The sequence below is a fragment of the Conger conger genome, chromosome 1 (assembly GCF_963514075.1).
Source record: "Conger conger chromosome 1, fConCon1.1, whole genome shotgun sequence".
NCBI classification, from domain to species: domain Eukaryota; kingdom Metazoa; phylum Chordata; class Actinopteri; order Anguilliformes; family Congridae; genus Conger; species Conger conger.
Genome location: NC_083760.1, coordinates 45,901,632 through 45,929,177, shown reverse-complemented (window position 1 = coordinate 45,929,177; position 27,546 = coordinate 45,901,632). Strand labels below are relative to the sequence as shown.

Here is a 27,546-nt window from a genome sequence, read left to right as displayed (position 1 = left end):
TTTATGGCGTAAACACATTTTTATTAACACATTTCTTAAGACTGTGCTTTTACATGTACAGTACACCATTAGTATGCATGCGAATGTAAATTAATTTCAGTGGAGTGAAAAGATCAGCTCAAGACAATTAAGATGCCTCTATCGCCTCTGAAGATTTAAAAGCAAAGATTTTCACAATTGTGTTAAAATATGAGACACGAAAAGGTGATGATGCATTTAGTAAGGGCAGGACAAGTGAGACTGACTTCTTACTGTGGGTAGGTAGATAATACAGATGCTGACACTCCTGACGCTGTGTCAGGGACACTGGGACTGTCCTTTATTGTAGTGCATTGCAAAAGCTGCTGGAGATATAGTCCAACCTGGACGGTGTGAAATTGTTTTGGGTCCATAATTCCAGTGCGGTGTTGTCTGTAAAAGCCTCAGAAGTTCACTTCTCAGTTGTCTAACACTCCCTCGTAGAGGCAGTACAAGTCTCCCAAAATTGTGCAATTTCACAGTATTACTGCATACGGTTATTCAGGATTTTAGCAAAGTTCGACATGTCTGACTTGGAGATTTACTAATCATCACCAATTTAAAAATCAACATCAAATACAACAGAAAATAAAATGGTTTCAAGCATGAAATGCATTTTTATACATGTGGAAGCACATACTTTAAACACTTCAGGTAAAAAAAACAAAGTAGAAACAAGGGCTGCTAGAAACAAATGATTTGGAAATCTGAGGTAAGAATAATAAAAAACAAAGCCCAAAGGATGATTCTATGTCAATAGCATTATTAAAGTTGAGCCATGTTAACTCTGATTTGGTTTAAAAGCCTTAATACATAATACAAAAGATGCTTCAAAAAGTAGTGGTGTGTTGTTATACGAATACATATGGGATGTACTCACATTTGTGATGTCTACTCACCCCAGGAAGCACAAGCCCAACACAGATAATTGAATATACTGCAATCCACAATAAGCATAAATATAGACAAGGTAGAGACACTGAAACTGGACACTGAAGCCGTCTCATAAATGGACAGTCAGAGACATAAAGATAATCCAGTGGCATTATGGGGTTCCTGTATTTTTATGGCTGCAGGAGCTCATTCCAACAGTCTGCACTAGTCCTGCACTCGTCCTCCCTTCATTTTAACTATACCATGGAACTCTCATAGTGACACTTTGCAGAACAGAACATGATGATTTCAAATATCCCCCTTTTGCACTTAAGTACTTAAATACAATCATACGTATGTTATGTACATACATATGAATAAATTGAATGTTTGCAAAGAAGACCATTCATCTCATTTTTGGGCAAATGACAGACATTTATCAGTTCTAAACTTGGTCAAAAGTCTAAATATGGACAAGGATTGGAGCAATGATATTCTAAACAAACTTTAGAAGATCATTGCACCAATCCTCAATCCAAACATAAAGCAAATGCAACTGAACATGAACAGCGTCCTCACAAATGCAATGTGAATTCAATGTGACAAGACAAATGGAACAAGATGCATTATTCACTCATTCATTCATTCATTCATTCATTATCTTAACCCGCTTATCCTGAACAGGGTCGCAGGGGGGCTGGAGCCTATCCCAGCATACATTGGGCGAAAGGCAGGAATACACCCTGGACAGGTCGCCAGTCAATCACAGGGCACACACACCATTCACTCACACACTCATACCCACGGGCAATTTAGACTCTCCAATCAGCCTAACCTGCATGTCTGTGTTGGACTGTGGGAGGAAACCATGCAGACACGGGGAGAACATGCAAACTCCACAGAGAGGCCCCGGCCGACGGGGATTCAAACCCAGGACCTCCTTGCTGTGAGGCGGCAGTGCTACCCACTGCACCATCCGTGCTGCCTCACAAGATGCATTATATTTACAAAAACATAAATCAAAAGAAAACAGTATCCAGACTACCACTTTGTATACTGAATATATACAACATATATAATATCATATGAGAAGCCTCAAAACCCATCCATCCATCCATCCATTCTCTGAACCCGCTTATCCTGATCAGGGTCGCAGGGGGGCTGGAGCCTATCCCAGCATACATTGGGCGAAAGGCAGGAATACACCCTGGACAGGTCGCCAGTCTATCACAGGGCACACACACCATTCACTCACACACTCATACCTACGGACAATTTAGACTCTCCAATCAGCCTAACGTGCATGTCTTTGGACTGTGGGAGGAAACCGGAGTACCCGGAGTACCCGGAGGAAACCCACGCAGACACGGGGAGAACATGCAAACTCCGCACAGAGGGGCCCCGGCCGACGGGGATTCGAACCCAGGACCTCCTTGCTGTGAGGCGGCAGTGATACCCACTGCACCATCCGTGCTGCCTCACAAGATGCATTATATTTACAAAAACATAAATCAAAAGAAAACAGTATCCAGACTACCACTTTGTATACTGAATATATACAACATATATAATATCATATGAGAAGCCTCAAAACCTGTAGAGATAAATCAGTCCTAAGAAATAGCAGGCACTGCCTCCATTTTCAGAAATAAAACCAGTATGGAATGCTAACAGGGCATTCAAAACAACTGTGCTTACACAGCCAGTCCGCTTCAGCATTATTTCCCAAAAATCACCATCACCCATAGACTAAACACAAATTGTGTAACTCTCCCTTCCTTATGCGAGCATAGCTATTTGAAGACGTATATATTAAAACATGCAATCGTATTTCTGATATTGTGCCAGAATAGCTGCATGTACCCTGTAGGTAGTGCTGAAAACGTGACTATTCTCAGTTTGTAGTTTTACTGGTGTGAATTTCCATGAGATGTGCTAGCTGAACTGATCTACACTATAGGTCCCTCTGCTGTATGCTGTGAGGACCTCTGGCCTCCTAGACCTCTTTAATGCACATGGAAGTTAACAGTGGATAAACGGGTCACGAAATGGCCAGAGAATCTTCCTGCATCCTGTATGCAGAGACCGCATACTCCATGTGGCGCTTAAAGAGCTGGTAGGAGCGGAGAACTGGCAGTAGTAGGTGGTTTTTCTCTGGCTGACGCTGGGGAAGCAAGTCCACAGAATCCACCGAATGCTGGAAGGAGATGCTGGGGGCAGGGCTGAATCCCAATGCTGGCTCCACATCCACTGAGGTGGCAAAGATGAGGACCTCCTCCAGTGATGTCACGCTCTTTCCCACTGAAAGAAATCAAACACAATCAGTGACAGTCTGAAATCGTGAACTTCCATGCTCCACACTACCGTGCTCCCGACTGTCAGAGGTCAGGAGCATGAAAGCACGGTAGCATGGAAAGTTTTCATTCATTACAGGACACACTTTGTGGCAACATCTGACCCATAACCTTCAACGTAACTATCTGACTAATGGCAATAACATTTATGTTGCACTTTCATCCTTGCAAAACAATAGATAAGATGCTCTTTGCTGTCACCTAAAAAAAATAAAATAAAATAATAATAATAATAATAATAATGCTAGGGGACACCATGATGACCTCATCTCCCAGTGCAAGGAACAGTGGTGAGGGACAACCAGCTGTGAGAACATCACAGTGGTGACCCGGGCATGTAGATTCTCCCTGTACAACATCCGGAGAATCTGTCCCTTCCTCACCACCGACTCAACCCAGCTCGTCGGTGATGCAGCTTGTCCCTAGACACTCATTACACCCCCCCTGCTCACTGACCTCCACTGGCTGCCTGTTACGGCTCACATCAAATGTGAAACATTGGTGCTCGCTCAGCCCCATCATACATTGAAAAGCCTGTCAGACCACACATGCCTGTCAGATCACACATGCCCGTCAGACCTCTTCGCAATAGCTCATTCATACCAGTCAGGCTGTCACCAGTTTCAGTCTGCACTAGCCTGCCTGGAAGCATGGCATCATTGTGTAACTTAAGCACGTTATTTTCATTATATTTAGAATCATGGTCTATCTTTTTGTATCTATTGCAGCTAAGCTGAAGGTCTCTCCTGTAAATCAAACTTGCCTTCCCCATTCAGAAGATTAGACCTCTTTGACCATGATATTGATCTATTGTACAGTACACAAACTGCAGTTGTATCCGTAAAACAACTTCTAGTGGTGGAATTCAATTCAAACACGCTACGACTTGCACTATTCTATTGTCCACATACTTTTCAGATATATAGCCCACAAAGAAAAAACCGTCACGCCCAGAAATGTCCTGAACACATTTTAGAACAAAGTGTAAGTAGACAAGCAAGGTACTGAGCAGAAGTGAACACAGATACAGTTTGCAGTGTTTGCATATTTAGGTGAATAGTGACTTAACATGGCCATTTTAGATTTGCCAAAATTTCTACATTGTACACATATTAGGCTATGTGTACCAGAGTTGGAAAACAAAAATCATCGTAATTATTAAGCTGTTAACAGGTAGTAAAGAAGGCGATCATATTTGCAGTACCTGCTCAGTATTTTAATTATTTATTTTTTGCAGTACTCCCAGTGAAAGTCAGGTGCTGAACACCTGGGGCCTCAATTAAAAACATTGCGTACGCACAAACATGTATGGCATTTTCCCATTGGATTTGGGATTCATAAAAACAAACTTCAAAACATGCACACATTTATGCAAACTATGACCCATGCGCACGCGCATTGTGGAGACTGTGGGAATCGGCGACTCTGATTTCAATAAGTATTTAAATCCAGATAAAAGTCCTCATTTGACTCTGTTCCTCTCACTTCATATTCAAGTCCACAGCCTTCCAATGATTACATCCCCTGTCAGCATAACATCCAGGCCGAAGTAGTTTGTCTTTTTGGTATTCTTTTGAAACTGCAGAATTTAAGCATCCACACTGAAAGCAATATTATTGTTGGTCAGATGACAACCCCCTGCGTTTCATTCAGTTTCTGCCAGGGAAGCGCAGCGTTTCCCACAGTGGTTTATAGTTGAGGTAGGGCCGTTTTGTTCAGGCGGCCCGCCTCAACTATAAGTAAGAGTTGGATTAAAAAATAAAAATCGATGCATCATTATTATTTTTTTAATCCAACTGTGTCGCAAGGTGATGTCAAACAGTGGAATCTGCTGGTTGAAAATAACATTGTGCAGTTTGTCATGTTAACTCCATAAAATACCAGCATAACCTGTCTAATATTTCGCTAGTTAGCAAGATAATCATTTGCTCATGGATCACAGAATATGCAGGAGCTGAGGGTTAAACGTGGCCCATTAAATATATGGCCCATCTCAAAGGCCATTTGTAGAGGTCCCCTGTACAAACTACAGCCGTGATGCATTGGACTCGGACATGAGCTCAAGCAATCATGCATTTGTTTTGCATGTACAGCAGTAAAGTCATTTTAGTATTTTTTATTTATTATGTGTGCATGTTTATGTTCTGAGTATAATAAATAAATCACTTGTGCCTTCAAAAAATAAAAAAACATTTTAAGGTGTTTTGCATTTATTTTGGTTAACAAAATGCATGACCAACAATGCAATTGGGGTTCAATCGTGGGTGTAAATATGTATATTTGTGTGGACATAGCCAATGTCTTTCAACTTTGTAACAATATGAAACTTTTTTTATTTTAGGGCAGCCTGTAGCGTAGTGGTTAACACTGGGACTCGCAAGGTCAGTGGTTCGATCCCCGGTGTAGCCACAAAGATCCGCACAGCCCTTGAGCAAGGCCCTTAATCCAGCATTGCTCCAGGGGAGGATTGTCTCCTGCTTAGTCTAATCAACTGTACGTCGCTCTGGATAAGAGTGTTATACATTACGTAATGTAATGACTGTATACTGGTTTCATTATTATTGCTAGCTTCATATTTGCCAGAACAGCTTTTGCTTGTTTGTTTCGTTTTTTTCTCAACAGGTAACCCTACAGGGTCGAAGTTGTGGACTCCGTATGTATGTGGTCACTCATGGTACTTAGAACAGTACTTTCTTCTACGGTTTTCAGTACACGTACGTATACCTGCTTATGCACTTTGCATCTGCTAAATGCCTCTGAAATTGTGAAAGACGCAGCTAGATTCTTTCATATTTTTGTATGCTCTGGGTATTCATTTTCTTTTATAGCATTGTTAAAATAGCTGGACTGCTTAAGTGAACACAGCTTGCATTTGAAAATGCAGTTTATATCATTAAACTGAAATAAAATATGGCTCAAATCCATTTTATGTATTCATGCACAATATTGTGAAGTTGTGAAACTTTGGGGAAATCCATTTTTTATTTAAAAATTCTAAGACTTTGGTTGAATCCATTGAATCATTAATAAAGCACACTACTCAACACATGTAAAATTTATTTCAATAACGGTATTATTTTGGAGTTTTCTGTGAATATTTATCAAGGGAGCCAATAATTCTGGAGCCCACTGTAAATTAATTAATGAATTACATATATTTATTGAAATATGCGCCCCTCTAGCTGCCCCGCCGATAACAGATAGATAATCAATCGGATGACACACGTATCTATAAAAATCCTAATATCCATAACAAATGCTAATTTTGTCCAAATACTCCACCCGCCCCTAAGGAAAAAAAGTGTGGGTCAATGGTTTCAACCTGCCTCCTGGGACAAGGCTAACATTTTCATATTGCTCCTTGCTCCCTTGTGATATAAACAACCAAAAACAGGATACCAGCCTCTTTTAAACATTTTTTGGGGAACAAATGCCTCATTCTTTTTGACAGCAGGTAAACGGTCCCTTTAGACATACAGCAGAAGTTCAATCTACAATATTGCTAAAAACTGTACCTTCACACTCTAATAGATACTGCTTCCAGAAACTCGCCATCCTGGTTTCTTTTGTTTTCTTGTCCTCGTCATCAGAGAACTGGACAGAAAAAAGGTTTGCAACAGAATCAGCTGATATTTTGTGGGGAGGAGAGCAGAATAGGGTTGAAAATGCCTCAGGATCCATCTGGATTTGATCAAACAGACCAAGAGTTTTCAGCCCCTCCCGAAATCTAAAATACATACAAAAAATATCAAATTAACCATGCAACCATAATTAAAATACGTTAATTATAAAGCATTTTATACTAAAAATTATAATAAATACTACAGTAATGTGGTTACTGTACATTTGAAACTGGGATTGACTATTAAGACTATTTGATGCAAGCACATTCTTGCTCAGTTTAAATATTAAATAAATAAATAAACATTTAAAAAAATCTTTCAATTCATTTCAGGCAAAATAAATGCATCTGCAATTTATTTTGAAAACTGCATACCATTTAATCAGAATTCAGCAAAGAAAATCGGCATTTGCAAAGCACCAACCTTTGAAGTGGCAAATGAACTCGAGTAACTAGATGGAAGTTCAACATATCCTCCACTAGCATATCTTTGTCAGAAAGGCTGACAACTTTCCGAAGACATCCAGCCACTTCCAGGTATTCTGAGGCCGAGAAGATTGCCTCTTTCAGCTCCTCTATAGACTCTGCATCCTTGATCTGAAACAAGAGAAAATTAGGCCTCAATCAGGGATGCAGTCCTCTGTAATCCATTTCCATAAAATACTTTTTAAAAGCTGTCCTATACACATACGGCCCTGTTCAGGCAGGTGTTTGCACCAGCTTAAATAACTTTTTCTAAGTTGAAGTTGTACATATTCTATGTGGTTATTCAGACTTGCCTTGCACACGACTTGCCCTCTTTTTTAAATGTACTGTGCAAACTTATTGCACCAGTACAAGTTATTTAGTTTAAGTGAGTTTATCATTATTAATAGGAAGTCTAAGTTCAATGTGATTCATCTTCTAAGATTAGACATTTGCCTGCATTAACAGGAGTTGCATTTCAAGTTGTCAGCATCATTCCATAGCACGTCCCATAAATTGCGATACTTTAGACTTCTAATTCTCACCTCGCACTGAATTCAGTGTCAGACAAATGGGTCAAATATTATGTTTATTGAGCTTAAAAATGACATGATAGATGTGCTATGAAAGAATTGCATCAATGCAAGTAGATATATATATATAATAAATATAATAAAAGTATTCAAATTTTTTTTAATGAGGAGTACTTTTGAATGTACACTCAGCAAGCAATTTATTTGTTAGACCTGTAAACCAGCTTGTTAAAGCAAATATTTAAATCAGCCAATCATGTGGCAGCAACTAAATACATAAAAGCATGCAGACATGGTCAAGAGGATCAGTTGTTGGTTCAGAACAAATGTCAGAATGGGAATGAAATGTGGAATGACTGACTGTGGAATGATTGTTGGTGCCAGACAGGGTTGTTTGAGTTTCTCAGAAACTGTTGATCCCCTGTGATTTTCACACACAACAGTCTCTAGATCTTTTCAAAATCTTTCATGAAATTAGGTTGGAGTGGGTGGTGCAGAAATCAATGCTGAAATACTGAACAATAGGAAGTACAAAAACATGGCTTTTCTTGTATTAAACCCTAAAATGGCATATTGGTGCACATTATATTTAACATTGTCCTATTCATTACCTTCAAGTGTTTCAGGACTCAAAGCTGCTCAAATAAAAACATGTCAAATGTACAAGATTTACCATCTTGACTTTGGCTGCAAACAGTGTGTTCCCTAGGACCTGCAGGGTGAGTGGAGAGTCTTGTTGTGAGTGGAACAGGGTCTGATAAAGCGCACGGGAGAAAAAGCATGGAGGGGGTCCCCTATGGACCAGGCTAAGGGCCAGCAAGCACCCCGCATCGAAGTACAGGTCATCCCGCAGAGCTGGGCAGAACAAAAAACACATTTACCATTTATATTTTTCCAACCTGCTGATATTCACTCATGCAACACTCAATATATACAAATAGAAATTAGACACTGCCCTCCTAAAGTAAGGTAACAGTAGAGTGAAATAGTTTTTTTGGAGAAAGGAAAGCCATTGAGTCAAACCATACCACCTCTCTGTGAAACATGGAGGAGATAGTATCATGACTTGATACAGTACTTCATTCTACTGATGAAGATGATGGTTCAGGAAGATTTTTTCCCAATGTAATTGACCAAATTACAGGATGACATTCTAATAGGTTATGTGTTGTTTTTACGGTTTGTGTAATAAAATACGAACATTTCTAGTTATTTACATATGCGTATATTCCACCCCTATATTTACTATTATAACTATTGGAACATAACTATTGCTTTACAGGCAATACAAAACATCCGTTTGTTATATTGAGATCTGGGTCACTTTTGTAAGCCATCACCAGGTTCAATAGCATGTAGTCTAATCATTCAGTTTATGGCAAATATTTAGTAGTCATATAGAGTGATTTATAAAGCTATTTTTTGTTTTTAATCATATAGTTACATACACAGTGCAGTCCGTATGTATTTGGTCAGTTGGTACAATTTCCGTTCTTTTGGCACTGTAGTCCAGCACATTACTGGAGTACAGAGCCAAAAGAACAGAAATTGACCAAACTGCTGAAATACCTAGACTGCACTGCATAATAATGACAGCACCAGTGTTGATCAGTTGACCTCATTCATGTTTGTTGGCCATGTCCTACCCTGTGAGTTCAGCATCAGGTTCTTTGCATTTTCAGGGCCCTCGAAGAGTGTGGAGTTCTGGATTTCATTCACTAGCAACCACATAAATCGGCGTAGGTTTTCACTGTTGTGACACTGCTCATCACCAGTGAATCTCACGGCCAGGCCGTGGTATGGGGTGAAATTTGGATGCCTAAGAAACCTTAAGGCAGCCTTGAATGCCCCATCTCCTTTCATCACCACAGGAATGGACTGGACCAGAGAGATCTGTCTGGCAAGCCTACACAAGATCTCCCTGGGAGAACTCGCCTGCATAGAGGACCTGTGGAATAATTTCACAGTTCAGAAGCAGAAGTTAAAGTGAATGTCCCCTGAAAAATGTCATAATGTACAGAATGCTAAACTAAGAATGTTGCTCACTGGGTTGCAATTCCAAAAGGGGAATATTCATATTCACATTTAAACAATAGAAACTGAAACTGAAGGCTGAGGTCTACATCGTGGGGCATTGCACTCTCTCTTATGTGATTAGGACATGCACTTACATAAATTTAATAGCAATCTATCAGTACACACAGATAGCACATCACACATGCAATGCTGTGTAAGACGTTCCGAAACACACCTTTTACGGACCAGACTGGAGCGAAAGGAAGACGATCTTTTTAGTGATCTTCTTTCCTTCATGAGCTCTGACCGAGATGACCTCAGCTTTGGTAATGCATCTGTGGAAGAATGCATACATTTAACATTTAGAAGTCAAGAAGAACTATGTATAAAAAGCATCACCCAGTATTGATGTAAATACCCTCAAAATAAAGGTGACTACACTTTAACCTCATATTAATGGTTTCAGTTCAAATCTAATGTCATGGAGAACAGAAATACCACAAATTGCACCACTGTATACTTATGGACCTCACTGTATGTGAGTAATGGTAGCGTAATAGGTGGAATGAGATGTTGTCAGTTTTTTTACATTTTCGGAGCTTTGAGGCCACAAAAAACTTTTATCCAGTTGAGGTCTGCCAGCTCAAGGTGAGTGGTATAGAAAACTTGCAGAGAAAGATGGAAAGATAGCACTCCATGTAAGTGGGCACTAAGCTTTATTTCATATTTATGTGAACTGCCCCTTTAAGCACACACTAGCTCCCAGGTGACATGACAGACTAGACATCCCCTACCCCAGGAGGGATCCCAATCCCCATCACTTCACCATCTCCATTAACTGCAGATATGCAGTCAACACAGGCCCATCTGTCCTCGTAGAGCTTGAGGGAAGAGCATTCCCGATGAGTTCCCCTAGAGCCACAGAATTTGCAGCGCACAATCTCCCACTTCCTGCAAAAGAAAGAGAATGAGGACTTATTCATATAGTTTTTTTTAATGTCTGATACATTTTCCTACCTTTCACTTCCATAATCTGACAGCTTGCCTCCATAACAATACTCTACACAAGAACTCCAGTTCCACTCAACAGTCAAATGTTCCGTTCAACAAGAATTTGGTACAAATTCCACAACACAATTTCAACAAGAAAATGGTTGCACATTTTGTTTTTCTTTATATTTATACATTTTTGTTTTTCCACAGTAACCACTTGTTGTGCACACAACCACGACCAGGTGGCAAATGTGAGCATACTAATCCAGAGCTGTCTGAAATACTTGCAATGTTCCAACAGTCGGGGGCAACAGTGTTATATTTCTAATATAGGCCTACGTTTCAAGAACAGTCCACAAATACCTCTAAAACTATCGAAAGAAGTAAACAAGTTCAGTGCAATAACTGTCATTCACAAATAATGATGTTCAGGCCCTCTTCACTCCTCCGGTTCTGGCACACTTGCTGTACCCCCCACCAAACTCCATACTATGGGTGACAGGGCTTTTAGTGCTGTACCCCCCACCAAACTCCATACTATGGGTGACAGGGCTTTTAGTGCTGTACCCCCCACCAAACTCCATACTATGGGTGACAGGGCTTTTAGTGCTGTACACCCCACCAAACTCCATACTATGGGTGACAGGGCTTTTAGTGCTGTACCCCCCACCAAACTCCATACTATGGGTGACAGGGCTTTTAGTGCTGTACCCCCCACCAAACTCCATACTATGGGTGACAGGGCTTTTAGTGCTGTACCCCCCACCAAACTCCATACTATGGGTGACAGGGCTTTTAGTGCTGTACACCCCACCAAACTCCATACTATGGGTGACAGGGCTTTTAGTGCTGTACCCCCCACCAAACTCCATACTATGGGTGACAGGGCTTTTAGTGCTATACCCCCCACCAAACTCCATTCTATGGGTGACAGGGCTATTAGTGCTGTACCCCCGACCAAACTCCATACTATGGGTGAAAGGGCTTTTAGTGATGTACCCCCCACCAAACTCCATTCTATGGGTGACAGGGCTTTTAGTGCTGTACCCCCGACCAAACTCCATACTATGGGTGACAGGGCTTTTAGTGCTGTACCCCCCACCAAACTCCATACTATGGGTGACAGGGCTTTTAGTGCTTGACCCCCCACCAAACTCCATACTATGGGTGACAGGGCTTTTAGTGCTATACCCCCCACCAAACTCCATTCTATGGGTGACAGGGCTATTAGTGCTGTACCCCCGACCAAACTCCATACTATGGGTGACAGGGCTTTTAGTGCTGTACCCCCCACCAAACTCCATTCTATGGGTGACAGGGCTATTAGTGCTGTACCCCCGACCAAACTCCATACTATGGGTGACAGGGCTTTTAGTGCTGCAGCACTCAGGCTCTGGAATAACCTGAGTGCATAAGGACTTCTAAATCAATCCAGTCTTTTAAAACACAGTTAAAGCAATTTTATAAAATCTTTTTAGGAAAGCCTATGACACTGGTCATCACACATGGCATGTTTCTCTGGTCATTGGGGGTTATTCTCCTCCCTTCTGGTTCCTTGTAAACATTGTTTTTATTGCCTGCTCATGTTTTTACTCTTGCTATTTGTGTTGTGTTTTGGATTTTCTTTTCAAAATGTTTATAATGGACAGCACTTTGAGCTTGCAAAAGGTGCTTCAGCAATAAAATGTATTATTATTATTAATTACACAAGTACCTCATTAGCTAGCAAACATTAATATTAGCGGGTGAGATGGCTTGCTTAAGAAATTATCAGGATATTCTTATGTGAAGGGATATATATGCCATAGTTTTAATAGCTTTTTACAGTTTTTCAGCCAGTTGCCGGCACTGATTATTTAGCCATGGATTGCTAATTAGGATGGCAGGCATACTGTGATATTGCTAAATAAATATTTACACTGAATGCTAAAAATTTATTCACATGGCCTCACAGGGTGATGTACTGTGGCACACAAAAGCTTGCCTTAATTTTGATTATCAAAATTCCAAACATAGGCTATACAGTTTCCTAGGCAGTTTAGTGCCTTTAATACCAAACAGACAATGTAGTTTCTCACCCTGTGACTCATCTGACTCACCCAGGAAAGCATTTCATGCAACATCAATCCAGTGAAGAATTAATGCCAAGCCAAACTGGTTCACTGTCATTGTCACACTCCACAAGAGCAAACAATGAATGCTGACACTTGCAGAACAAGAATCACCTGGTTCCATTGATGGGAGCATCACTATAAATACTGTAAATAATGGTGCTGATTCAGACATCAACAGCATGGCAAAAAGAAAAAGGAAAAATGTTCAAAATGTTGAAATTATCAACGTCTTTAGATCCAGGCCGATTCAGCAAGCTGTAACTGATAAATCTACCTACATTCTACATACGCAAAATTTGAGTGACTATTCCCTAGCCAGATGAGATCATGAAAAATGTGGGAGTGAATGAGTCCGGCTTACCCTACGCGTGTACTGTACTGCCGGCCACCATGGCAGCTACATTTGAGGGCATCACAGTGCTGATACACTTGCAACAATTCCACATAGGCATTTTCCTCAAGCTCCCATGATGCATCCCTGTAAGACACAAACTTCCATTCAATTACTGATTTATGTGCTAATGAGACTTAAGCTTAAAGCCCCAAATCACAAGCCATTCATAGAGGCAGCCCAGTTAGCTTACATTTGTGACCCAAACCATTGTATAGTAGACAGACTTAAAATATAAAAGATTAGAGGCAATTTCCAAAAATTGTGTCATTGCTTGCATAAACACATCCCATTCAAATAATATTTTTAGTAGAGTTGTTCCGATACCGATACCAGTATAGGAAATGCCTCCGATACAGCCCAAAAAGCTGGATCGGGTATCGGCCAGTACGCGTGTCTATGCACCGGTCCAATGCCACATAATTTATCATGTGATGATGGCTCATTCACGGTACTCAGGCAAACAACAACATGTGCGGTGCTAGCGGACAGTGTAGAGCTAGCAAAAGGTCAGCAATTTGGCAATATTTTATATAATCTTATAAAGCATTTGATGGCGCATCATGTGAAAGAGCACGATCAGTTCATCAAGGCAAAGGGGAACTGAGTTTTAAACGTTAGGTTCACAGAAGTGTTAATCCGGGTTAATTCGTTGACATGCGTGCCAGCATGCCTAGATGTAAACTACAGGGATTGAACTACAGCCATCTGCAACTGTGAGGTTGCACTGCACAATGTAAATGTAAATCTGTAATTTGGCAATTAGGCTATTATCTGATTTACAATGTTGACATTTAACTATTAAGATAGCCCAAAATAAAGTTTGAAAATTTTATTAAATTTGTCAATAATTAAATAAAAATGTTTTAGTCATGTCATGAAAAATTATGTCTTAAATTAAATGTTTGCATTTGCTGAAAGTCTCAAAAAACAGGAAATTAAATGAATTAGTGCTAACGCTAACATGAGCCTGCTCTCCATCAAGGTATCAGCACAGATCTCTGACAACATGCGACAGCCATCTATAATGTCTACTGTACACTGGGCAGATTGTTTAAGATACAAACCTCTCAAATAACTCAATCTTAGAGTAGTGCAATGTAAGTGTATAGGCAATTATAGTTAGAGAAAATGTCCTTATTTTGTACTTTTCTAAAGTATTCTTTATTTCCAACATAGCCATGTTTCTCATTTGTGACCACACATCTTGTATCAGTCTTTCAACATAGCTGGCCCACAAGCGTTGGTACCAGGGCAAAGAATGTCAAATGACAAAGTGGTTCGGTTGAGATTCTGTTTCTTTATTGGTCAATCAACTGAAGCGCTGCACATGTAACCAATGATCCGCGACAGTGAGTATACAAACGACCGCAAAACTGGAACAGAGTGAAGGAAAAGTGAGTGTCTGAGAAGAAAGCCAAGTGATCTGAGTCTGATAAATTAAGTTTGATAAATTAAGAATGTATAATGTCAACATATGCAACCCAAGATAGACATGCGATGCAATAACACAGATCACCGGGTTTGTCGCTAAGTATATCATACCAACTGAGTCATGCTAATGTTTATACGTTTCCAAGACAACTTAAAATAACAGGAGCCTTTTTGGTCAGTGAGTCATCAAAACACCTGCTGTTCCATTTGCACTGTATTTCAAATACATCTAGCTAATTTGACTGTGTATAGCAGTATAAAATGTGATTACTACTCTTTTTATTACAAATACTATTCTACTATTCCATTTTTCTACCTATTTTTTTTCTCCCCTTTTCTATTATTTATTTGTTTTATCTTTAACCCTAATCTATTGCTGTATTTCACAGTTACCTGCTTTGGCAGCATTGGAACAAAAGCGCCCATCCCAATAAAAATGAATTGAATTGATTTGACAGCATGAGTGGCATTAGTTAAGATTACGTTCTCCTATCAATAAAGGAGCACTGTCACACTTTTTTCACTTGAGTTTATTTGGATTAAATGCTTAAATTATGTGTTTAAAAATCACCCTAAGTGTAGCCTAGATAAGGGAAAACTTCTCAAAACAAACATGTCCAGTGCCTGTTACCCAGAAGGTAACGGGTGCTCAAACTCCACCGTTGAACGCAGTGGTTTATGGACGGCCACCCAACCAGGCAATCACGCGCATCAACCATCGAGAAATGAACCTCAGCGATTCTCTAACTTTGATGCTGCCATCAGACATGACGCAATGGTGACAGTCAAGCTGCTGTGATTAATTACAACGGATTCGTTCCCTCAGCATCCAATTGCTGATGCCGATTGCTGCAGTAGAGGACAAGCTTTTCAATTTTGATGGAGAAATACAACCTTACAGTTTTGAGCCGGAATTTACAGAGATTTGCTTGAGCGAGAGAAACAGACAGTGGAGGACGAGGCAGCCAAAGCGAACAAATTTTTAGCTTATTTCTATGGGGGGGTTAGTGAGATTGCCACATACAACAGCAACCCGAGCGGCCCAGAATAACGGCATGAAGATGCGGCCATTGACCTGATCCATCAGGGCCGCCGATGAACAGGCAGTAGGCAGTGTATCCCTAGCTAACACATGGGCAATTGGAATAGATAGGGTACAATCGGCTAATTTGGAGAAAACTGGAAACTACTATGATTAATTCAGAGATCCTACATTAAAGTAAATATTGTATATATACTTTAATGCGTGAATATTGAGTATAGATGGTACTATAGGGTATATTGCTATAATATACTCTAATAATAGCAATATAGTATAGACTATATTGCCATTACGTCATTCACATAGGCCTACTGTCTGTCATTCTGGATGAAATATAGATATAAAGCCTATAGTATGTACGTATATGGGCCTAGTCAAAGTCAAAGTCGGCTTTATTGTCAATCCAATATATGTAGACATACAAAGGGCTGAAATTGCGTTTCCCTCTCATCCACGGTGCATAATAAATAAACAGCAAATGACAACATAACACGACAAAAACAATTCAACAAAACTATATATAAATAATAAATAAAAATAAAATACCAGATTTAAAATATATGGTACAATGTACCCTGTAAGCAAATAAAGTGGCCAAAGTATGTATATGCATGTATGTATGCATGTATGTGTGTGTGTGTGTGTGTGTGTGTGTGTGTGTGTGTGTGTGTGTGTGTGTGTGTGCGTGTGTGTGGAGGGGAGGGGAGGTGGGGTTGCATTAGTCCAGAGTCAGTGGGAGCGGAGCGGAGCGGGGGGGGGGGGGAGGGAGGGGAAGAGGCTCAGCTTCCTGACAGCCTGATGGACAAAGCTATCCCTCAGCCTGCTAGTCCTTGCCCGGAGGCTCCATGTGATAAATATTTGTCCAAAAGTTTACCAATATACCAATCAGTCATGGTTAACTACTGTGCATTCACAGTCACCCAAAGATAGTGTCACCCACAAATCACTGATTTGCACTGTAGGATTACATGTTATAATGTTGTATGTAACATACATTTTGTATCTGTTGAATTCATCAAAATAATAATAATACGCTGCCATGTTAGTGCTATGCAAATAATTGGGTACAAATAAGTTTATACAATGACTTGTTCTGCACAAATTTAATATAAACTACAGGGCTGTAGCATGTTGTCAAATATCTGTGCTGATACCTTGATGGAGAGGAGGCTGATAAATTTAATTTCCTGTCTTCAGACTTTCAGCAAATGGAAACATTTAACTTAAAACAGTTTTTATTTGTGAGTTTGAACAGTTTTTAGATTAGGAGGTTTCTTTAATACTTCATAGGTCATGTAATATGCATTAAAAATAAAGCCCTTGGCTGAGGACTGAGTTTTTGCATTAAATTCAGCCCACTAGCTAACTAAAGTAAAAATAAAATCAAACACCCCATTTCTTATACAGGGATGCCATCTACTGGCAAAAAGTGGTATTTTGCCGTTCATTGATAAGGTTTTGTTGTCATAGCTAATATGCATAACAATGCATGATTTAAAAGTATAGTGAGCATCATTGTTTTCCATTTCAACGATAATTTCTTCAGTCAAATCTTAAGGAGACGGCAGTTGTCTGCCATCAACAGGGTATTTGCAAATTATTATCTTGCTAGCAAGATTGCATATTCTGTCATGTCGTGCAATGAAAAATATCCCATATCAGCCAGGTAGATCACAAACTACTTTTAAAAGGGTAACTATTGGCTATCCAGTTAACTAGCCAGCATTAATATGGTTACTGCCATTTTTAGTGTAGCATTAAAGCTAGCTGGCTAGCCTAATTAACTCACTTTGTTGCCATTTATGACTCACGTAATGAACTAAAATAGCTGATGATTTAGCTGTAAATTTTCTGTTTATGTACTCCGACCATGCTTGTCCCTCTCTGGCCACATTCGCTTTACTGTATCCGACACGCTTTCACAAATTGAGCAAAGCAAAATCACGGCTGAGCATCAGGCTTGGTGGTGCTACTCAATACAGTAATTTAAATATAAGCTGGAGAAAAACTGTGAATGAAATGTTACAGCTAAAGAAAAGATGGGGCTACCTCTCTGGTATGTGTATTCCCATGCGCAGCATCTCTTGCTGAAACTGCTCCTTATTGCTGCAGATGGTGCACTTGAAGAAGAACAATGCAGCACTATAGGCCTGGTGCTGGAGAGAAGAGCATGTCAGAATATTAGTGAAGCATCTAAAGCTCTTGATTTACCGAGCCACTTGTAATTAAATTACTTAACTGCAGGGAAATGCACAAATAACCATACAGGCCTATGTACAGTAAATGCTGAAAGAGGCACAGCTGCTGAAACTGAAAAAAACACAAAAAATAATGTCTCTTCCCTATTATTTTCTGTTTTTCTATTTACAAACAGCGAGAAAAGCTCTGGAATTTATCAACTGAATTAGCTGATTCTTAACTAGAGTGGTTCTAAAATAAAATCACTGAACCATAGCATACAGAGTATCATTCAATATTCTATTCATGATGCATAATTCAATGAATAATTGTTAATTATAGCTCAGTAATAACACACCAGAAAAATGCTCAAGAAGATTAGATACTACATCATTCTGCATGTTTTAAGTTCTCTGTCAAATTATCTACATGGAAATGTTGAACTTCCACTACAACTGTTATCAAGTATCCTACTGATGACGGGTCACAGTTCCATTCCTTTGTGTTTCCGCTACATTCATTCAGTGGCGGCGGCCCACCGTCTACAAGATTCTCACCGCTGCTGCAATGAAGTGCATAAATACAATTTCTCATAATCTGTTTGTCATCATTACGGTGTGCAGCACATGTTGAGCAGGATTCATTCATTTGAAGTATTAATAATATGAAGCTCAAAATAAGCGGTTTTATTATTTTGTTAAACATTAATTTTTACTAATTGAGAATCCTGACTGTTGAAATATGCATTTTTTAAAGAAATTTCAGCTTCAAGTGAAAATAAACGCTTCATTACATGGAACCCATGTTTCTTGAAGGTGCAGGTTGCAACTGACTGTATTTAGCAATTATTTGTCAACATCACACCTCTATTGTTAAAAGCAGAAGGAAACTCTTTTCATAGACAATAAGGCGGCCTGTAGCATAGTGGTTAAGGTACATGACCGGGACCCGCAATGTCGGCGGTTCGATCCCCGTAGCCACAATAAGATCCACATAGCGGTTGGGCCCTTGAGCAAGGCCCTTAATCCTGCATTGCTCCATGGGAGCATTGTCTCCTGCTTAGTCTAAATCAACTGTAAGGTGCTTTGGATAAAAGCGTAAGTCAAATGACATGTAATGTACAATAACTGTGTACCTGTGTAACTGTGTAGAACTGTGTAGAATATTCATGTTTGGTCTCTTTGGACACAAATCTTTTGATGACAATAACATACTGCTCAGTCCTGCTTCTAACAACATAAGTGAACTTTAATTCTTAGATTGCCAGTTTCAGCCAAGTTAGTTCTGCCTCTCCCAATTTCCAGCTGTGCTTTGAGGGCAAGGTTCTCCCTCCCTTTTTAAGCACATCAAATGTGGGCCTTCCTTGTTTAGGGGCTTCCAGGGAGTCAAGACTGGGGGTTGATCTGCTGCTGTTGGTGTACACAGAGGATTCTGTCTAATAGCTGCTCTGACAATTCTCAAAATTTTCCATCAGATTTCAGGAAGATACAGCCTTTTGGTCTTTGGACTTTAATTTCAGTTTTGTGGGACCGTTTTGGGGTTTGGCACTTTCTTTCATTCTTTCATGAATGTTAAACCAGGGTGTTGATTGTTAAAATTGCTGGATTCTGAAATTAACCATATTTCACCTTTTAACTTTCTTAGGTTACAGAATTAAACAACTAGGGATTAAATACAAATAAAAAAATAATAATCTTTTAGGGCAGGGGCAAGGTCAAGGCAAGGTTTGAGAAACAATGAACAGCAGGCTAGGTGCTGCGTTTACACTGGTTTATTTTGTATGGTGAAGGAGCATTACGTATTGCATGCGCAGAAAACTTACGCATTTTGCAAAGTTGGGCTACGTGATGTGCATAACATCCAATATAATTACAATTATTTTTTTTAAAGATATGTTAATGTAAGAGACAGTGGAGTTTTGACTTTATTAAAGAAACTGAAGGACTAACCCGATACGATCTAAAAGTAAATAATCAGATAGTACACATACGAGCAACAAAGCAGTAAACTCAAAAGATGCTTATTATACAAAAACCTCATCAAGAGACAGCTCTTAAGCATTAAAGTATTTAGATAAGTTTGATAAACACTTTATTAGGTACACCTTTCTAGTACTGGGTAGGACCTTCCTTTGCCGAGTCGATTGGAATACACTTAACTTATTGTCATGTTCCTGGTTGAGATGACAAGTGTCAGTAAATTAGGGACTGTTCCTGCGATCAGCAGTTTTAGAGACACAAACCACAATGTCTGGCACCAACAATCATTTCACAGTCAAAGTCGAATTTTTTTTACCGATTCTGAATAACAACTGAACCTCTTGACCATGTGCGCATGCTTTTAGTTACTGAGATTACCACATGATTCGCTGATTCAATATTTGCATTAACAAGCGGGTGTACAAAGTGGTCACTGAATGCATTTCAAGTTAACATATTCTGTGAAATGAAATACAGTAAATCCTCAAATTGTGTCCGGGATTCTATTTGAAGCCGGGCCTCGGATAATAGCCGGGGGCGTGGCCGATTCGAACAAATAAAGGCCGGCCCCCAAATACAAGCCGGGGTAATATTGCCTACAAGTAGGGCTATCAGTCCATGAGCACTAGAAGACATTGTTTCGATTTAACTCAATTAAATAAAAGAGCTCTTCTTAATATTTTAAATTGTTGGTTGGTTTAATACTGTTGCCAATGAAACTCGTTGTCCTACACCATGGGTCTCCAACACGTTGCTCTCAAGCTACCAGTCGCTTGCCGCCCACTTCTAAGTAGCTTGCCAAAGGCTGAAGCAGTATACATTTAAACACAATTGCTGCCGCAAGGCATTCCAGCCTACGAATTTAATGAAAAGTAAATCAGGCAAAATTGAAAATTAACACAATTTAGGCTACTTGGCTACGCAATAAGGTTTCCATGTATTTACAGCACAGCGCACGTTCAATGAATGAATGAAAGTGGCTTCCTTGGCTCGCAATAAACAGACGGGTGGAAATCCTGACTCTTTCAACTACATAAAACTTAACAGTGAACCATCAAATACCCCCCAGATTTCAGTGCCCATCAGTCCCAACATTTAGCAATAGAATCAAACAGTCCAAAAGTAAATTAAATCCCAAACCAAAGCGAAAATCTTTTGTTAGCCTACCGGTATGCTGCTCCAAACGAAACGCATGTCTCACAATAAAACGCACTTTAGGAAAAAAAGATCCTTAACTTGCTGTTATCTACGGTAATTTGTTATTGTTCATGAAGGCGTGTCTGGCAAGTTGTTATTTTATGGATTCACATTAAAATGTGATTTATTGTGTTAGAGAATATTTGACACTATGACTTACCAAACAGTGTTTCCTGATTAGCCTAAACTAATTGATTTCTGAATGGTTACAGGAAGTGTTGAACAGTGTTGCCCCACTTTAAGTGTAGCCTTTTACTTTATTTCTAAGAATAAAATTCTACAACAGAAGCCTAATAATTAATAAAGGCCTGCCTCGAATACAAGCCTGCCCCAAATAAAGGCCTGTGCTTTGTGCAGCCTAAGTAAATAAAAGACCAAGGACACAATTTGAGGATTTAAGGTATGCAGCTAAATTACTTCGAAGATTACATTATTGTGCTGTGCTATGGGGGGAAAAAAAGGGTTTCAAAAAGTCTTAAGAAGAAGGCAAACCTGTACACAATCCCGGTGGAACCAGCTACTATGGCAGCAGGGACATTTCAGCACGGAGTAAGAGAGGACAGGTTCAATGGTGTCTAGGCACACAGAGCAGGACAGCGGCATGCAGATGGGGGATAAAAGCGCTTGACTCTGGGTGGGACGGTGCTCTCTGCAGAATGACCTATGGACAGGAAGGGACGTCAGTGTCGGCGTTGCCCACTGCTGCTGCCTCACTGAAGAGAAGACCAGCTTTGTGAATATTCATTTCCCTGTACCAGTTGTCAGAGGAAGTCATACACAAGAACCATTTCTAAACAGGGTTTGGTGGACTGCAGTGTCAATCATACATTTAATGAATCATACATTTGTCACTGTCTAATTGTGGGGCGGCCTGTAGCGTAGTGGTTAGGGTAAATGACTGGGACACGCAAGGTCGGTGGTCCTAATCCCGGTGTAGCCACAATAAGATCTGCACAGCCGTTGGGCCCTTGAGCAAGGCCCTTAACCCTGCATTGCTCCAGGGGAGGATTGTCTCCTGCTTAGTCTAATCAACTGTATGTTGCTCTGGATAAGAGCGTCAGCCAAATGCCAATAATGTAATGTAATTGTACAGCTGTTCCATATTCTAAATAACCAATAAGAGGAACTGGTTTTTGATACTAGTGTGATACATGACCAGCTTCTTTTTTCATCAGCAGTTGTTTGCATTTCAAAATTACATTAGGTCCTCAAAATCAGTTATATTTTTTCACAGAAATACCATGAAATACTATTCCTCCATCAACATCTCAACGCTTGTTGACATTAAGTAACACTTACGGAAAAAGGCCAGTGAACTGGAAGACAAATTCTTCTTTAATTCCACAAGGCAAATGGACCGTCTTTCTACATCTTCTGATACTGCATCCAACAGAGGCACCTTTCTTCTTGCAAACTCCACATCGCTGAAGATTGAACAAAATGTTAGCCAGGCCCAAAATATTCTAAATTCATTAGATACTTCAAAGATACTTCATTACTTACATGTGACAAATGAAGTAATACGTACATACGTAAATAAGGAGATGGGTAAATAAAATAAATCACATATATTACATGAATATTTTACATAATGACTATATTAAGTAACTTGGTATCATTTGACATTGTCATTTTCCCTTAAAATCCATTCATGTGGTTTTTCGCTTAATTTCGTTTCAAAGACAATATGAATAATACAAGTGATGTTTCTAATCAGATCTCAGATGAGCTGCGGTGTTTTTGACCGTGTGCCTCTCATCTATGCTGTAACAGACTATATTACCATATGCCTAGATCTGTTCAATATATCCTAAAAATAACATTTCCCATTGTTGTAAGCTAAGTAAGTCAGGCATACCGGCATACTTATACTTAAACTTGTTTAACCACGTCAAGTATCGCTTGACAGGGGACTTCAATGTGACATCAAGTCATTGACAGCTCAAACAGGAAACTGCTAAATCCAATGCAAATGCTTTGCATGATACTCCACAGTAAACACAGTAGAGTATCATGCAGAGAATTAGCATTTTTTTCCCCGCTGTCACTGGCTTTGGCATGCAAGAGTACTTTCTCATAGTTAATCATCTTATTATTACGACAACCATATGCCTTGCACTCTGCCATTTTGCACTCAAATGTCCTGGCAATACAGGCGATAAAATAAGCGTCTTTCTCTCCTGGCTCTGACAATGATTTTGTCCTTCATCAAGTATTCAGCAATATGTCTGCTCACTGGGACCAAAGTAGTCTGATAAAATTAATTCAATATGTTGTTATGTGCAAATTATTTAGCTTACGAGAATGAGAAAAGTTATTTTCATGATATATTGAACAGAGCTAGGCACATGCTTGTTTGGGGTACAGGTGCCCTTTAAGAGGCAACTTGTCCAATCATACCCTTAGTGACGAGCTGTGCAATATGCTCTTTTCCGGCTGAACTGCATTCACGTTGAACTTGCATTTAGAGGATGTCCTTAATCTCAAGATTTGTCATGGTACTTTTGTTGTGCATTCTATCTATATTATATATTGATCTAGTCTCTCCACATAGTGGTCACAACTATTTAATTAATAGCCATAGCTGTCACTCCCAAAGTAGTCCTTAACATTCAAAGTCACCATAATGCTCACGAGAAGAGGGTTAATTTCCCTAAAAGCTTAATGTGTTGTAAGCAATACATAAAGAAAGATATCCTATATAAACCCCCTCACCCCCCCAATCATTAATTAATATGTATGGGCGAGGGGATGCAGGGATGTCCCACCCCTGCTTCACCTAGATAAAATAGAGTCTTTCATTAGTTATTTTTGAGTTGGAAGTTAGCAAGTCCTGCACCTTGGTCTGGCATTCTACAATTCATCCCTGGTCATATTGGAATATGAAAATTCTCCTGATTTTTCAGCATTGACTTTGGCTTTCTGGGGACTCATTTTGGGAGGAAACAAGCCGTGGTTCTGTATTTTCTTTCATTAATTTCTCTTGTGACGGTTACTTGTCTACGTCTGTAAACTTCATTGTTTTCATGTCTTCATTGTAGTTGAACCTTTCACTAGATTACATGTGGATCTGTGTTGTAATAAAAATAAATTGTTTGTTGTACATCTTGATAAAGATTGATCCAACAGGTTGCTCTACCTATCAAAGAATTTGCCAATTTCAATAATTGATATCTAAATAATTTATAAATAACACCCATTGCTTCGAGCCCCTGCCCATGCAGTTTGATTGACAGGTCTCTGATCTTTGAAAATTAAAATGCAAATGAGGGTTTGCATTATCAATTCCAATTTTAGCAGGGTTTTTGCTTGACCAAGTGAAAATGATCATGCAAACGGAAGCATTGCCATCTCATTTCATTTATGTCACAAAAACATGAAAATGAAATAAAGGGCCAATTTAATTTTTGTGATGGATAATGCGGATATTTAAAATGTGTTTTTTCCATTTAAACAATTACAAGAAAAAATGACTATGAAATGACTCTACAGTTACATTTTAATAGTATCATAAAGTGCGTACATTAACTTGAAAATGAAAATGCATGGTTTTTACGCAAATTGAGTGAAAAATTGCCGATATTACTTTTCGTATTCAAAACAATTTCATTTCATATTAAAAGCTCCAACACAAGAAATATGCATCGACTAACATTTTTTTAAAACACTAGGTGGCGTTATTGTCTTTTAAATTAAGTTTGTGTCCCAAGACACAGCCGGCATGAGACAAATAAACTTCATTATTTTTACATCCGTTACATGTATTCTCAACACATTACATTTTGTATCTTATGATCTACTCTCAGAAACACGTCCTGAGATTTAAGTCATCTTATAGAAAAGGATAGTTGTCTATTTTGGGTGCCTCTCAAGCCCTGGGCTGGCATTAGCTGCTCTGTACAAAATAAATAATGTGGGATTGTAGCAAACACCAAAAATGCAGATTTATTTCAGTATCCTTTCTATACCATTTCCGTTCCACAACATTATTGTAAGGAAAAATTATTTTCTGTGATGCAAAAACTCGATCATTTCCCTGTCAGTCTGGATCCAGGGTGGAGTTATTTCTTATGTCTTCGTGCCAATGAAGACTCACCAGCCTACTGGATCGTTGGACCTCCCGTTTGATGTCCTCCACTAAAAACCCATGGATTCCTTCATCCTCCTGTCCTCGTTGATACACTCCACTGGACATCAACTGTGAACATTTTCGACACATTAATAACAACAATTGACTTAGTACAGACCAAACTATCAGTGCTTCCATGGATATCATGCAAAACATTTCACTATATTCAGGTGGAGATAAGAAAAGGCAAAGCCATTTACTGATGAACATTAAAATAACTGCTTCCAGTGCATTTCGCGAATAAATAATGAAATGTTTTAAAAACCTATGCCCAACACTCACCAGACAAAAATAATGCACAGTTAGTCCGTGCTGTCGTAGTGTGATCTTCTCCCCGAATTTGTCTGGGGAATTCTCGGAAAGCTTGCAAAGCACACAGCCTTCAAAACAGGCGATAACAAAACAGTGCAGATTATTGTCATAAACAACTCCTTGTATTTTCCAATGAAGTAGCATGAGGATGTTTAAGTTCCTTAAGATATGCCTGTAAACGCTACTTAAAAATAGTTCAGTTAGTTGGCGTTAATCTAAAACATGGAAGCAACCAAAATGGTCACGAAAAATAAGTTAGCTAGTTCAAGTTTGGTAAAGCACAGCTAATTTAACGTTAGCTATCGTTAACACAGTTTGGTTACAAACTTTAGCTAGCTAACATAATATAGCCAACTTGGCTAGCTAGCTATGTTAATATACATACAGAGAATATTAAAATCACAAATAACAAGAAAACACATCTGTGAAAATCCAGCATGATCTCCAGATAAAGTAAAATGAATTTACTTACATTGTTGTGCATCGTTTTCATCATCTGAACGCTGTATCCTCTTCATAGTTAAATGCGTTTTCGGTGCAGGTTAAGTTAAGTTAGCTAGCTAAAGTACGTTGACGTCGATAGGCAATGGATGTTTTTCTCCGTGGTAAGCACGCATACACAATTATGATGTTCTGCTGGGAAACGTCGTTACCGAAGCTAACTATCATCGCTTGCAAACTGTTGCTAAACTAGCAGTCGACTGTTAATAACGCGTGCAATAAATAAAGTTATCATAGAAAAAAATGAAGCGATCATCATAGTCTAGATAGCTACATAACTTCATTTTCGTGTTCTCGATAGCTAGCTAAGTAAATGCCTATCTATCTAGCTGTCTAATTTTACCCAATTATTCGTATGGTAGCTAGACAAATGACCGTGCATAAGATATAACCCTGTAGCTATAAGAGAGTATGTTAACTTTAATGTACAGCTAAGATTAACTTACTTTAAAAGGCTTCAGTGAGCTGGATAGCTACACACACACACAAAAGAAAAGAAAAACCCGAATCGGCCGTATAATTTAGATATCTTACTACTCAATAAGATCTAGCTACTCGCCTTGGCTAGCTGTATACATCTCCTCTTACATCCAGACAGTCGTTATTTTCAAACTACGCTCTCAAACAGGATTTAAAGTAAAACATCCGGTGAAGAAAACCAGCACTGTATCTGCACAGATTCAGTAATAAACGTGGATGGGTTAAGCCATTCACAGAACCAACCACAGCCGATCTTCATAGGCGCATGTTATTAATCTACGCACATGTGATGCATGTCGGTGCGGAAGAGGAGGTACCATAGGGTAAAGCAAGATTGCCAGGGTGTCACTCTCCAATTTGGAGTCCAAATAGAGTGAACCTTGGGGACGTTAGAGTTGCTCTATCAGTCAGCTAGCATTTGACTATCTTAACTGCGTTTTAGGACGGCTTCAGTTAAACAGTTCAATGGTTAAACCGGTGATTTTATGGGTTAAGCTATGGATAGCGGCACAGTTCAGAATTGGTTATGTGGTGTCTACTTTTCACTGGCGTTTGAACTGTTCGGGGCCCTATTTCATATACGTCGCTGGAACAATCTAGGGTAAATCATGCGTCTCGTGTCAAATTACCCGATTAATCAAATGGGGACTCACTCGATTTCATAAACGTGAATTACGATTTGATTGGGGAATCTAGTATTGAATCACCTGGGATAACCGCGCACCTCCGGCTCTGCCCACGTCAAAATGGACGAAAATAGCCTACGGAGCCCACGATGTTCCAAAAAGTATTTTTATCTTGGGCGCACAAGATTAAAAATAATAGCCTAATTCAATTTTCAAACTACGGGGGCTGGGTACAAAGCAATATATTTTCAACTCTCATAATGTACATGTGTTATATTTTACTCGCGAA

The 27,546-nt window shown here is 39.4% G+C and overlaps 1 protein-coding gene across 2 annotated transcripts; it reads right to left on the bottom strand.

The window, feature by feature from the left end:
• Window positions 1-26,741, bottom strand: g2e3 (G2/M-phase specific E3 ubiquitin protein ligase). 2 transcript variants are annotated; one of them, XM_061223068.1, is made up of 14 exons: window positions 26,123-26,741; window positions 25,621-25,718; window positions 25,306-25,407; window positions 22,509-22,633; window positions 21,702-21,870; window positions 17,905-18,011; window positions 13,350-13,466; window positions 10,708-10,832; window positions 10,117-10,216; window positions 9,512-9,813; window positions 8,539-8,720; window positions 7,292-7,464; window positions 6,761-6,972; window positions 1-3,192 (listed from the first exon to the last, which is right to left on the bottom strand). In XM_061223068.1, the coding sequence occupies exons 1-14, from the start codon at window positions 26,166-26,168 to the stop codon at window positions 2,933-2,935; spliced, it is 2,118 nt and encodes a 705-aa protein (XP_061079052.1). In that variant the 5' UTR covers window positions 26,169-26,741; the 3' UTR covers window positions 1-2,932. The 2 variants fall into 2 exon arrangements, with proteins under 2 accessions (XP_061079052.1, XP_061079128.1); XM_061223144.1 differs by lacking the exon at window positions 25,621-25,718.
• Window positions 26,742-27,546: the final 805 nt, after the last annotated feature.